Consider the following 11,938-nt stretch of genomic DNA (forward strand, 5'->3'; position numbering starts at 1 on the left):
TGTAGAAATATTAAAGCATGATTGGTTATGGGAAAAAACTCACCAAAACAAAATTAAAGTTACCAGTAATTATTCTTATATAAACAGTATGTTATATACTGTATGCAAGGGGGTTTGTCTCTTAAAATTGCATAATTTATATGGGGTGACTGAAATACTAGACCTGGTTTGAGTATAGTCTCCACTGCTTAATTTCTTTAAACCAGTTTCTTAATCTGTAACATGGGAATAACTCACAGAATTATGTGGCTTCAGTAAGACTGAATAAAACAACTGTGAAGATTGTAAATGTCCACAATATAAAAATACCAGCTTTGAATAGTCTATTCTAATGTCAACAGGATTTGACTTGAAGTCCAAACAGACAGGCATATTGTAAGAAATATATCTTTTTATTGCCTTAAAACAACTTTTAACACAATGTATTTTGAAACAGTGCCATAGAGAAATTGAGGTCAATATGTACTAAACAATAACACAAAAAGGATTTTTTTTTTGGACATTCTTGAGAGCAAAGAGATGAACTGTCTTCAGGTTCAGAAATCAATAGCAGTTACCAACTCTACTCACAATTATAATATCATAGTTGGCCATACACAAAGTTCTGATTTAAGGACAATTACCAATTTTAGGGTTTTTTTTTCCTATTTTGCTATCTAGGTAGCTTAATAAAACACAGACATAAATGAAAAACAAAAACATTAACAAAATTCTTCTCTCATCAATTTGTATATATTTTAAGGGTATTTGTAAAGAAAAAAAAAAACTTCCAAAATAGATAAAAACATTTCAGGACACCAAAATTAAACACAATTTTAAGGAATTCTTCTTATTGGTAGTTTATTTTTCTTCTTTTAACTGCCTTGTGCTCTGCAAGGTGCATCTTCAAGTTACAACTTCTAGTTCATCCAGTAAATCAGATTCATTCAATTAAAAACTAAGCCAAGCCTTTAAAATTTATCATTAGAGGGGCACCTGGGTGGCTCAGAGGGTTAAGCCTCTGCCTTCAGCTTGGGTCATGGTCTCAGGGTCCTGGGATCGAGCCCTACATTGGGCTCTCTGCTCGGTGGGGAGCCTGCTTCCCCCTCTCTCTGCCTGCCTCTCTGCCTACTTGTGATCTCTCTCTCTGTCAAATAAATAAATAAAATGTTAAAAATAAATAAATAGGGACGCCTGGGTGGCTCAGTTGGTTAAGCAGCTGCCTTCAGCTCAGGTCACGATCCCAGGGTTCTGGGATTGAGTCCCGTATCAGGCTCCTTGCTCGGCAGGGAGCCTGCTTCTCCCTCTGCCTCTGCCTGCCTCTCTGTCTGCCTGTGCTCACTTGCTCTCTCTCCCTCTGTCTCTAACAAATAAATAAAATCTTTAAAATAAAATAAAATAAAATTTATCATTAGAAAGAAATGTAATTTAGCTACATCTATTAGCCTTTTTGCTATTCATCCAAATTTCTTATTTTGTAATTATTTGGTACCTATGTAGCAAACTTTGAAAAAAAAAATCAAACAATAAAAACCACTGGAAATTGAAAAAAATATTTTTTCAATGACCTGGATAAACCTGGATAGTCATGTAACTTTTCTACAGATTTGTGAACCAAACTATTTTTCTAAGATTTTAGGGGGAAAAAATATGAGATTTTTAACACATCAGAAGCAAAAGCTATTCTGTAAAGATCTTAAAATGTTAAATACTAGAGAAAATTTTGCATTTTTTCCATTTGGGAAACATAGTTTTACCTTTTGGTTCTTGCACAATGAGGTGTGTGCATTCATTCATTTTCAGTTGTCCCATGTATTGACCTCCATGCTTAATTGTGAGTTGCTGAACTGCCTTTCTGTCTAAGCTACACAAGCCAGTCACACAGATAATGCAACCAAGAAAAATGGGACACTTGAAGTCTTCCATGTTTACATCAGTATACCTAGTTATTTTTCTGGAAAAAATAAGTAACAAGGAAAAAATTAACATATTAATATACCAAATGGTTTAAAATTTATCAGAAGAATAATGACAAACAACAGAAATCACTAATACTTTCCTCATTTTTTAGAAAAGGGGAACTGAATCTCAAAATTACACTATCTGCTCATCTAAAAAGTAGTATTTTAGATAGAGCTTCTTAAATAAAACTGTTTTAAGGGAAAATGTTATTTCATTAACTCTTCTGAGTTCATGCTGGTCAAAGTCGTATATTTTCCAAAATTTTACGTGTAAATTTACTTAAAAACTCAAAGGACCTTGGTTGCCTACTAGAAAGATGGATTTTTTATCCTTCCATCATACGATATAAATAACAAGCAATAATTTTTAGCAGAATACTAACAAAAATGTCATTCTTTTTCCATTTAAGACAGATTTGTTAAGATTAAAGGTACCAGTGTGGAGACAGGTTTAGAATGTGCTGGATGGTGTTGAAAAAAGACTAGGAAAAACGCCCATTTCTAAGGTCCACAGGGGCAGGCAGGGATGCTAACCTGCTTTGCTTAGTATGTATGTCTAAAGCCTAGCTCAGGCCAGGTACATAAAACGAACTTGATAAACATTTACTGAATGACCACATCCTTATGGCTGACATATGTTTATATTCAACTTTACACAGACACCTTTGTGAGGGAATACGACTGTCAAAAATGGCTAATTTACTCTCCATCTTAGCACCGTAGTAGAAGGATAATGCAACTTAAGAATAGTTGCCACAGTGATCTTCTCAACTATTTTACAGGCATTTACTGCTGAAAGCAATTTTTATTGTCAAAGCATTTGTTATCTTGTAACTAGTATTAAATCAAAAGCCTATTCTACTTATCAACTTACACCTTGATAAGACCTTGCAGATTATGCTTATTTTCAGTAAAGAGTAATAACCCCATTTTTTTGGTCCCTGAATAACAAATCCCAACAGGACAACATAAAACCTCCCCTGTAATAACCCACAATATGCCAAAATGATTGAATGTATCATTTTTTCAAATCTAGAAAACACATAAATGTCTTTCTTACTTCTCTTGTGACTTTTCCCAAAGTGTTTTAATCCAAGAAGGAAGCAAAATAGGTTTCTTTAGGTTTGCAGCAACTAAATATTTTTTGCTGCCAACTTCTCCTGCAATAAGGTGAGTTACTGATATATTAAGGTCTCTGTATACACGTCCACCCATCATTTGTACATATTTATGAACTTCTTCCTGTAAACCCAAAAGAAAATACATTAATACCGAAGTAAACAATACCTCTTCCATTTTTTTATACAAAAACTCAAGTATCTTTTGCTGTTGTTAGCTTGAAGGCACAAATGTTTCTCACCACTATAAAGTTAAATAATCAAATTACTTTTTGGATAAAGATAAATATGAATTATACATAAATTTTAAAATAATTACTTTCATATAGTTGTTCAACTCCATGAGTTTATTAACCTATGTTGCTTCTATAATATACTGTGCATATATATATTTAAAAATATTAATTATACACATTATATATAAAAATATGTATTTTCTCTTTTAGCACTGTCAAAGCATTTCTTTCCTCGTAGCAAATGTTAAACCCACAGCCCATTCTACCTCCCAACGTTTTTTAAAATAATTTTTTTAAAGATTTTATCTATTAGAGAGCAAGTGAGCAAGAGAGGGAGAGTGAGCACAAGTTGGGGGAAAGGGAGAAGAAAACTCCCTACTGAGCTCAGAGCCCAACGACCCCAAGACGCTGAGATCATGACCTGAGCCAAAGTGAGAAGCTTAACCAACTGAGCCACCCAGGCACTCCATCAACATTTTTTTAAAGAATATCAACCATCTATTATGGAAAAATATGACTCAAACTCAGGGGAAAAAGAGAGTTTTCTTTCAAGTAGTTCTCAATAAAACAGATTCCACTATTTGTATTTCATTAAAATAGAAAAGCTATACATTGGTGTATACAGACCTTAAGTCATGAACACCGAGTACAAGGTCTTTCAAAGTGTCTCCTATGCAGTGAAAGATTAAGTGTGGAGATAAATATATTGATCATGATATTCCTCTCAGTACCTACCCTTTTATCTTTTTCCAGGCTTGTACAAGACACAGTTACATCAGACATAACCATATTATAAACTGGATGTTCAGCTCTTGGGACACATCGCTGGTGGTGCATACAAAATATGACTACTTGAGGGCCAACAATTCTGCAGCCAAGCTAAAAAAAAAAAGGGAGAAAGCTTAGTATGTAGGAAAAGACCTCTAGCTTATAAAATTACATTTTGTAATTCTTAGCAATTCCTTCTTTTTTTTTTTTTTTTTTAAGATTTTGTTTATTTATTTGACAGAGAGATCACAATTAGGCAGAGAGGCAGGCAGGGTGGGGAGGGGGGGACGTAGGCCCCTTGCTGAGCAGAGAGCCTGATGCGGGGCTCAATCCCAGGACCCTGGGATCATGACCTGAGCTGAAGGAAGAGGCTTAACCCACTGAGCCACCCAGGCCCCCCCTTTTTTTCTTTTAAAGGTTTTATTTATTTATTTGACAGAGAAAGAGAGGGAGAGAGAGAGAGCAAAAGAAGGGGAACAGCAGGCAGAGGGGGAAGGAGAAGCAGGCTCCCTGCTGAGCAGAGGGCCCAACATGGGGCTGGATCTCGGGACCCTGGGATCATGATCTGAGCCAAAGGTAGATGCTTAACTGAGCGAGCCAGCCAGGCGCCTCAATATTTAGCAATTCTTTACAGAAATTGAAGACCACTGCTAAATTGTTATAAGACAAAATAAGGACCATTATATAATTTCTCAGAGACTCTACACATTAAATACACAGGCAATTAATGCAGGCTATCAAAAGAAATAAGCTTTAAGAGCCACATTCAATCACCAAATTTATTTATTTATTTAATTTCTAAAAAACGATTTATTTATTTATTTACTTGTCAGAGAGGAAGAGAGACACACAAGCAGGCAGAGAGGCAGGCAGAAGCGGAGAGAGAAGCAGGCTCCCTGCTGAGCAAGGAGCCCGATGCGGGACTCGATCCCAGGACTCTGGGATCATGACCTGAGCCGAAGGCAGCGGCTTAACCCACTGAGCCACTCAGGCATCCCACCACTAAATTTTAATATCAGAAACAAACAGTCTTAATGATAGGTTATAGGAATAACAGACTTATGCTATAATAATTGGGAAAATCCATATAGTTTTTAAATGAAGTATCCAGCCAACCAAGCAGTTCAAATGTTTAAAAGCCTAATTTACCCTCTTCTAAAATGCCTATTCTGTCACACAAACATACAAAAATCCTAGGCAGTTTCTACATTTGTGTTTTAAATACTTTGTCTTTAACTCAATGTCTTTCCAAGTAAGTATTTCTCAAAGATATTATGAGGCTATTAAAAATGGTCTTTTAACTCTGAAAAACAATCTGAGGGTTTTCAAGGGACGGGGGATGGGAGGTTGGGGGAACCAGGTGGTGGGTATTGGAGAGGGCACGGATTGCATGGAGCACTGGGTGTGGTGCAAAAACAATGAATACTGTTATGCTGAAAATCAATAAAAAATTTTTTTTTTAAAAATGGCCTTTTATTTTCACTGATAACTGAGTTAGGAAAAGTTGACAGTCTTGCTCAATATCAGCACATTCAAGTCAGATCTAAAAAGCATATGGTTGCCAAAGTCACCAGGGCATGACTGATTTAAAGATGTACACGGTAAACAATTATTGTTACCTTTTTGTTCAGTCATAGGAAAATGTGTTTTTAATGCTATTGATTCTATCTGACAAGGTGTGTTATTTCCAAAAGGAGGGTAGACCAACAATGCTTTTGGCAAAGGTGGGCACAGACCTTCCATAAATTGTGCAGATACTGCATCTATCTACTCTTCTATGTTTTCTTCTCCTTCAAACAAGAATCACTTCTTTGTAATCTGGATGGAATTACAGCCAGTTTACTTTTATTTCAATGCTTCTCTCTTGTCCAGACACCAAAAAAGTAATGAGTCAGTAGACTCTGGAATCAACAAAAAGAAATAAGATGGCTCATTGGTATATCAGCAATATTCATCCCCAAAATGCTTCCTTTAGGCATATAATGTTTCAGACCCTCTCTACAAGGTATAGATATGAAAACTGTGTGTGAAAGAGCACATAGGAAAGACAGTAAATAACCAAGCATTATGCTGAGGTCCTTCCCAAATTTTTATGGAAAATCTTGCAATCAAACTGAGTTTAAGTATGGCAGAACTCCGTCAATAAAGTGTTTTACTGACTTAAGCTAAGAGAAGTTATATATCCTGAAATATAAAAATTACATATAACAAAAGCCTATCATAACACGATTAGTCCTTAAAAATATAATTCTGGTCTCCCAAACCAAAAAATTCTTCTATATTCATAATCTATATAATACCTCATGGTTAGTATATTCATAATCTATATAATACCTCATGATCAGTTTTTGCTTCCACTGAAGCAAAACCAACAAAAATCAGACTACAGAAGGAACACACGAAAAGTTAGCAAACCTTTTTGAGGTGATCAAAGACAATGCCACTAAAAGGGTCACAGATATAAAGTGACCTGTCATTTTCCTTTATCTCCAATGCCTCTTCTTCTGTAATGATCTGAAGATATTCTTCTGATTGGAACTCTTTTATTGACTGAAAGAAAGAAAAAAAATGAAAGAGTGCACCTGAAATTTTTCACCTGTATTTAAGTCCTGTGAACTCTATCTTCAAAAATCCATCTCTAATCCAATCTTTTATCCCATTGAAAGCTACCATCATCTCCCACCTAGACCTCTGCAGAAGTCTACAAAGTGGTTCCTTTTCCTTTCCTTGCCCTAAATCAATTTTCCATACAGAAACTAGTAATCTCTTTAATGATACAAATCAGGTTATGAGTCTGGCCCCTGCTTATCTCCCCACTCTAACCTTCTACATCTTTTCTCCCCTGCTTACCATTCTCTAGTCACTTCTTGTTTCTTGCTAGGTGTGGAACAAGCCACACATAAACTCGCATAAATTCGTTAGAGGTTCTGCTCTTGTTCTCACTCCATGAAATATTTTCCCAGTCTTCACCTGACTTGATCCCTCACTTCAATCAGATTGCTCAAATGAAAAAGTCGAAGTCCTTACCATGGCTCTTAAGGCTCTTTACATGACCTCTTTACTCTTACTCTCTAAAGCACCCATTAATGTTCTTCCTCCAACCCTTGTTCACTACACTACAGCCACACTGTATTTTGGGTAGGCACTCCAAGTACTTTCTCAGGGACCTGTGTATGGCTGTTCTCTCTGCCTGAAAGCTTCTTCCCCAGACATTCACATGTCTAACCATCCCATCTCCTTCAGGTGTACTTATCTTCTCCATAAAGCCTTCACCAATCACACTCTACTTAAGATTATAACCTTCCCTTCTCCCACAACAAACATCCTTTAGAACTCCTTAAACTGTTTTGCTCTTTTCTCTTCACATAGCACAGAGCCCCCATGTAACATATTATACAGTTCACTCATTTATTCTGATTTATGTCTAGGTCCTCCTGCTAAAACAGAAGGTAAGCTCTGAGAAAGTATGGGTCTTTCCCTGCTGTGTTCACCAATGTATCCCAAGTACTACAGCAGTGCTTAACAGGTCATGACACTCAGTAATTATTTGCTGAATGAACTTTAGAAAAAAACCTGCTACAACAGTGCTTCTTAAACTCTAATATATATAGGAATTACACTGAGGATCTTGTTAAAATGCAGAATCTATCTAATTGGTCAGTCTGAGTTGGGCCCAAGGTTCTACACTTCCAACTCCACTGATGCTGCTGGGGTCTGTAAGTAGCAAGGCTCTACAATACCCCCCACATCTTTCCATATTACACTGTATACTGTGAAACATACTTTTAACTACAAAAAAATGAAGTGTAACCAGTATATAACAGATTCAAATTTCTTCAGCATACAAAGGTCTACTCTAGTTAGTAGACATAGAAAGCAATGTAATGTCCAAGAATAGCAAATTTGCTAACTTCAATATAAATGTCATAATGGGGTGCCTGGCTGGCTCGATCAGTTAGGTGTCTGCCTTCGGTCATGATCTCAGGGTCCTGGGATCAAGCCCCACATCAAGCTCTCTGCTCAGCTGGGAGCCCGCTTCTCCTTCTGCCTGCTTCTCCCCCTGCTTGTGATCTCTCACCTCTCTCTCTACCCAATAAAATCCTAAAAAAAAAGTAATAGACTTCATGCTCCCCAAAATAATTATAATGATATATTTACATCAATCCAAAAATATGTAATGACACATCTATATTAATGTACATTAAAATAAAACTAGTAAGAAAATAAATTACTAAGACATAAAGAGTCCAAAAAATCAAAAACACTAAAAACGAAAAAAAATGAATTCACAGCATCAAACAAGGCATTTTCAACTATTCTTACCTCAAGTGCTTTAAAAAAACATTCGGAATTATCTGAAGACTTTAAAAACTTCACAAGAAACGGTTCTTTGTCATTTCTGGACATTTTTGAACTGTCAAAATAAAGGAACTATTAACAAGGACAAAACACATCATGTATAAAGTTAAAAGCTAAAAGCATCTACTTTTCTGTGCAGACAACAATGCCCAAGGACAAGGCCTTGTCCATGGATTCGTTCATTAGTTTCTAAGAAACGCTGGAATGCGGGCAAAGTCAGGGAAAAAGAGGACAACACCAATCCTGGCAAACCAAAGAACAAAATTAATGTCCCTAAATTGAATACATTCGGACCCTTTGTTATGGGGCTCTAAGATCCCCCTAGGCCAATGGGCATTCAATTGCACTTAGCTCAAGGATCCACGAACGAAACTGTCCAAGGCCCCTGACGTTTGTTCACCCCGCAGTAAACGGACTTTAATGGAAAAGTGGAAGCCGGTTAGCAAGGCCATGCCCCCAGAAGGCCGAATGCTCTTGCTTGCCAGCTGCCACAGACAGGCCCGGCTCTCGGTCCAACCGCAGCCACGTCCTGCCCGGCGTCAAAGTCCCACCCGCCGGTCCGAGGGCCGGTTACACGGGCGGGAAACAAGGGCCCCGAAGGCCAGAGAAGGTGTCGCGACCCCCCAGTTGGGGTGGGGAGGGAGCTGCGTCCTCTCTCCGTGCCTCACTCACCTCGGTGGAGCCTGGGGGGGGCCTTCGGGAGGCGAGTGGGGGGGCACGCGGCCTGCTGGGCGGTGGCTGGGGTCGGGCGCCAGCCCGGCGCACACCCGCCGCAGCCGGCGGCGCCCCCGACCCGAAGCAAACGCCGAACCCGGAAATTGCCGAGGCGGCGAACCGACTTTCGCGCCAAGCGCGCGGACGCGCCCGCCTCTTCCTGCGGAAGTGACGCACTCCGCAGCTGAGGGAGGAGGGCCGGGATGTCAAAGGTGGGGGTGGGGCGGTGGGAGTGGCGCTGTCGCCCGCAGGTTTAGGGGTTGCGCAGGTTTAGGGCTTTGAAGGGGCTGCTTGGGCCCCGCTGCGAGTAGGCCAAGTGCTCACGGCTCAGGGGATGGGGCCGCAGGCTAGGAGTACCTTAGACGCGGTCCTAACACATCGAAAAATGAAACCCCAGGGAAAATTAGGTTTCCTCAAGCAGTATTTTACACCTGCCATTCGCCAGGCAGTACGTGAGAAACCATGTATTACCACCCCTCTATGAGGCAAATCGTAGTATCTCCGTTTTACAGATGTGAAAACGGAGGCTTCAATAAGTTAAAGGATGTGAGGTCACGCTTTAAGGGGTAGAATTAGAACTGTATCCAAGTCTTTGACTCCACAGACAGGGTCCTTTTACCTCTAATACAACTGGAATGTGAGCACCACCTACCACAATCCAGATCTCTGAAGGGAAGGAAGATGTCAGGATGGCTTGAATCACACCGCTAATGCAAAAGGATCTTTGTCAATATCTTCAGTAGTCTCTGCCCCTCTTCAAAGGGCATCTCCCTTTCTTTCCCTGCAACTCCCTGAGTGTGGGGGAGATTCTGGGGCAGAACCTAATGTCCAAAGGCAAAGGTCAGGGAGAGGGGTTAAATGGGCCTGTAGAATCTTGGCTTGTTGAGAACCAGTGACAAACTGCTTAGCTGGTTTCTTATTTCATTCCTCACTCTTGAGACTGAGAAGCTCATGACTTTGGGTTGAGCAATATGAGCTTAATGGCATGTATACCAATTGCTTTTCTTTTCAGTGCCTACAGATGGGTCTACGTGTGTAAATACACCCGTGGCAGGTGAGTCAGCATCAGTAATACTGGGGCTCAAAGGTAAAGGCCATCGTTGGGGAGAGGGTGAGAAAAATCTTAAAAATGAAACAAAGTGACTAGAGTTGTAAAAAATAAAATAAAAACAAGGAGGATGAGCTACCATCACTACGGCTTAGTGTTAAGGAGCAGATGTGTCACAAAGCTGTGGTGATAAAGACTGTTTGTGGGGTTCTTCACAGACAACAAAGGACTCCTGCTTGCACTATTCCCATTTACTGTCCTCAGCAGTCCTCCAGGCTGTGGGCATCATTATCCTGTGTGGATGGGGAAAGTGAGGCCCAAGACCATCAGCCAGAGAGTGGCTGCCCTGGGCTTGAGAAGAGGTGGTGTGACTGGGAGCCCCTTGCCCTTCCTAACACACCACCCTACTCCTTGCCACGTGCTGCCTGCCCTTCTCTGCCCCAGGAGGCAGGAGCCCATTCCTGGCCCTTCTGGGCCAAGTGGAGGCTTCAGGATAGGAGGAGAGTCCCTGCTGCTCTAATGAAGAGGGGGAAAATGAGCTCGACCTTTTAGCTTTCAGCCAGCTGAATGTAATAGCGGAGGTGTCCACCTTGTCTTTAGAATAGACGTTGTGACGGGTTCTTCCGTTTGTGTGTCTACATAGGCAGGGAGGGTCTGGATCTGTCCCTGAAATACGTAATCTTGGAAAAACAGAGCAGTATTTCTCAATCCAGTGTAGTGCCTGGACTGGCTGCATCAGCATCACCTGAGAACTTGTGAGAAATACAAATTCTTGGGCCTAACCTCAGACCTGCTGAGTCAGGAACTCTGCATGTGGGTCCAGGCATTCTATTTTAATAAACCTGCCAGCTGATTTTGATGCCCATAAAAGTTTGCCTGAAAAGCATCTCTGAGGAAAAAATGAAAGTGGTGATATGGGTTGTGGTCCATGAAAGTTTTGGTGAAAATGGGGAATAGCTGTGATTTTTCCACAGGCTGCTGCCTCAGAAGATGAGGTTCAGAATTAACTTTCCCTTCCCTTCTCTGGCATTCAGGGTCTTCTTGCTTCTTGGGCTCTTCTGTCATCTACAGTCAGACACTCCAAACCCTACTTGGTGTAGGATTAAAGGGAACTTGATATTTAACTGTCTGTAGAACGAAAAAAACACAAGAAACAAATATGACAAAATAGTTACTTTTAAAATATGAATGGAGAGAATATGAGTATTTCTTATTATAATTTGCTACATAAATAAGATTTCTGAAAATTAATAAATAAACTAAAAGTATGTACTTTTTTGAGGGATAGGGTTTTATATTTAAGATTCTAGTACAGTAAATGGATAAAGATAGGGATTATAGGGGCGCCTGGGTGGCTCAGTGGGTTGGGCCTCTGCCTTTGGCTCGGGTCATGATCCCAGCGTCCTGGGATCGAGCCTTGCATCGGGCTCTCTGCTCAGCGGGGAGCCTGCTTCCTCCTCTCTCTCTGCCTACTTGTGATCTCTGTCAAATAAATAAATGAATAAATCTTAAAGAAAAAAAAGAGATAGGGATAATATCTTAAAAAATGAGATTAGTAAATGATCTTGATTTCTGCAGAAACCATCTTTGCAGTGGCAAAACATTTGTTTAAATTGTTGTATTCAGGGGCACCTGGATGTCATTAAGTGTCTGCCTTCGGCTAGGGTCATGATCTCAGGTTCCTGGGATCGAGTCCCACATTGGGTTCCTTGCATTGCAGAAAGCCCACTTCTCCCTCTCCCACTACGCCAGCTT

General features: G+C 40.0%; 1 protein-coding gene across 6 annotated transcripts in view; it reads right to left on the minus strand.

The window, feature by feature from the left end:
• Positions 1-9,295, minus strand: part of TOPBP1 (DNA topoisomerase II binding protein 1) — a 62,046-nt gene extending 52,751 nt beyond the window's left edge. For 5 of the 6 annotated variants that reach the window (XM_032333348.1, XM_032333362.1, XM_032333375.1 and 2 more), the window contains exons 1-6: positions 9,094-9,295; positions 8,386-8,476; positions 6,478-6,612; positions 4,030-4,173; positions 3,001-3,182; positions 1,737-1,933 (exon numbers count right to left, since the gene is read on the minus strand). In XM_032333348.1, the coding sequence (XP_032189239.1) occupies positions 1,737-1,933; positions 3,001-3,182; positions 4,030-4,173; positions 6,478-6,612; positions 8,386-8,469 (742 nt within the window). In that variant the 5' untranslated portion in view covers positions 8,470-8,476; positions 9,094-9,295. Of the gene's footprint in view, positions 1-1,736; positions 1,934-3,000; positions 3,183-4,029; positions 4,174-5,798; positions 5,964-6,477; positions 6,613-8,385; positions 8,477-9,093 lie in introns of those variants that run through there. The other variant, XM_032333364.1, reaches the window with a different exon arrangement.
• Between the last annotated feature and the right edge of the window lie 2,643 nt (positions 9,296-11,938).

This window comes from Mustela erminea, chromosome 1 (genome assembly GCF_009829155.1).
Source record: "Mustela erminea isolate mMusErm1 chromosome 1, mMusErm1.Pri, whole genome shotgun sequence".
NCBI classification, from domain to species: Eukaryota; Metazoa; Chordata; class Mammalia; order Carnivora; family Mustelidae; genus Mustela; species Mustela erminea.